A 1,163-nucleotide genomic window follows, 5' to 3' on the forward strand; every position below is an offset into this window, starting at 1 on the left:
CCCAAGGAGTACGTAGGGAGGGGGGAGACACAACAAACCCGGCCTTGCCCTGCAGGGATAGGGCTCAGGGGGCCGTGCCCAACGGGGGTGGTTCTGGGGGGGACTGGGGGGGAGCTGTTTCTATTTTATTTATTGATTAATTTATTATTTTATTTATTGATCAATCTCTCTGTGGGGTGGGGTGGGGGAGGGATGGGGTCTGGTTGGGGTGGCTTAGCAGATCCGGACGGACAGGGCCATCTGTCCTTGTGTCCCCAACTCCCCCTTCCTGGGCCCCCCTCCCCTGGTCTTCTCCCTTCCCCACGACCTTCTGTACGGATTTGCTCTCTGGAAGGAATTCTGATTTCGCGTGATCCTGCCTGCGTCCGTGTCTCTGATTCCGCCAGCGGCAAAAAAAAAAAAAAAATTAATAATAATAATAATAAATATCCTTGATCAGGGATGGCTGGCTGGCCTTGGCCTCTCGCTTCCTGGGTGGCCTTGGTTGCAGGGGCGGAACCAGATGGCAGGGACAGGAGGTGCGAAGATGCTACGCTGACCAGGTGTTCAGTGCTGGACCTTCAGGGAGATGGGGGGAGGCCGGCGGGGGGCTCAGGCTGCCAGGGCCCGGCTGGAGACACAGGGTGCAGCCGTCCAGGCTGGAGAAGTCCACCGCAAAGAGGCCAAAGAGGATGAACAGCAGCATGGCGACGACCCACTCACAGGCGGCAGAGGCTGAGCGCAGTGACCAGGTGTGGAGGACGACCACTGTACACCAGGGTCAAGGGCACAGCGCCACGGGGAGGATCCGCAAGCCCGGCTAGGTTGCTGAGTGACCTTGGGCAGGCTGAGACCATCCATCTCTGGGTACCCTCTCGTGACATGTCCGCCCTGCCCTGGCTGGAATGGCCCCTCTGGCTGGACACCCTCCTTGGCAACGCCCAGACACTCTCAAATGGATGCCCTCCAGTTCCCGCCTCTGTCTCAAGCTGTTTTCCAAATGTTTGCCCTTGCATGTTTCTCCGGTTTGCACTGCATTCCCAATATCCCAGAACAAGGCTCCTATCTTCCTGTCGGCCTTCCCTGACCCCATGAAGGCTCTGCCATCTCCCCACTTGCCAGGGCCAACTGGCCGCCATTGCTTCTACCTCCAAAAATGCAGGGCTTCCTAAAGATGCCTCCAC

General features: G+C 58.2%; 1 protein-coding gene across 1 annotated transcript in view; it reads right to left on the reverse strand.

Moving 5' to 3' along the window:
• Positions 1 to 546: 546 nt before the first annotated feature.
• Positions 547 to 1,163, reverse strand: part of TMEM150B (transmembrane protein 150B) — a gene marked incomplete at both ends in the record, with an annotated part of 3,353 nt that continues 2,736 nt past the window's right edge. Inside the window, 2 exon segments of the mRNA XM_079906681.1 lie at positions 547 to 573; positions 575 to 760. Coding sequence (XP_079762807.1) covers positions 547 to 573; positions 575 to 760 — 213 coding nt within the window.

The sequence above is a fragment of the Stenella coeruleoalba genome (genome assembly GCF_951394435.1).
Source record: "Stenella coeruleoalba genome assembly, chromosome: 20".
Lineage (NCBI taxonomy): Eukaryota > Metazoa > Chordata > Mammalia > Artiodactyla > Delphinidae > Stenella > Stenella coeruleoalba.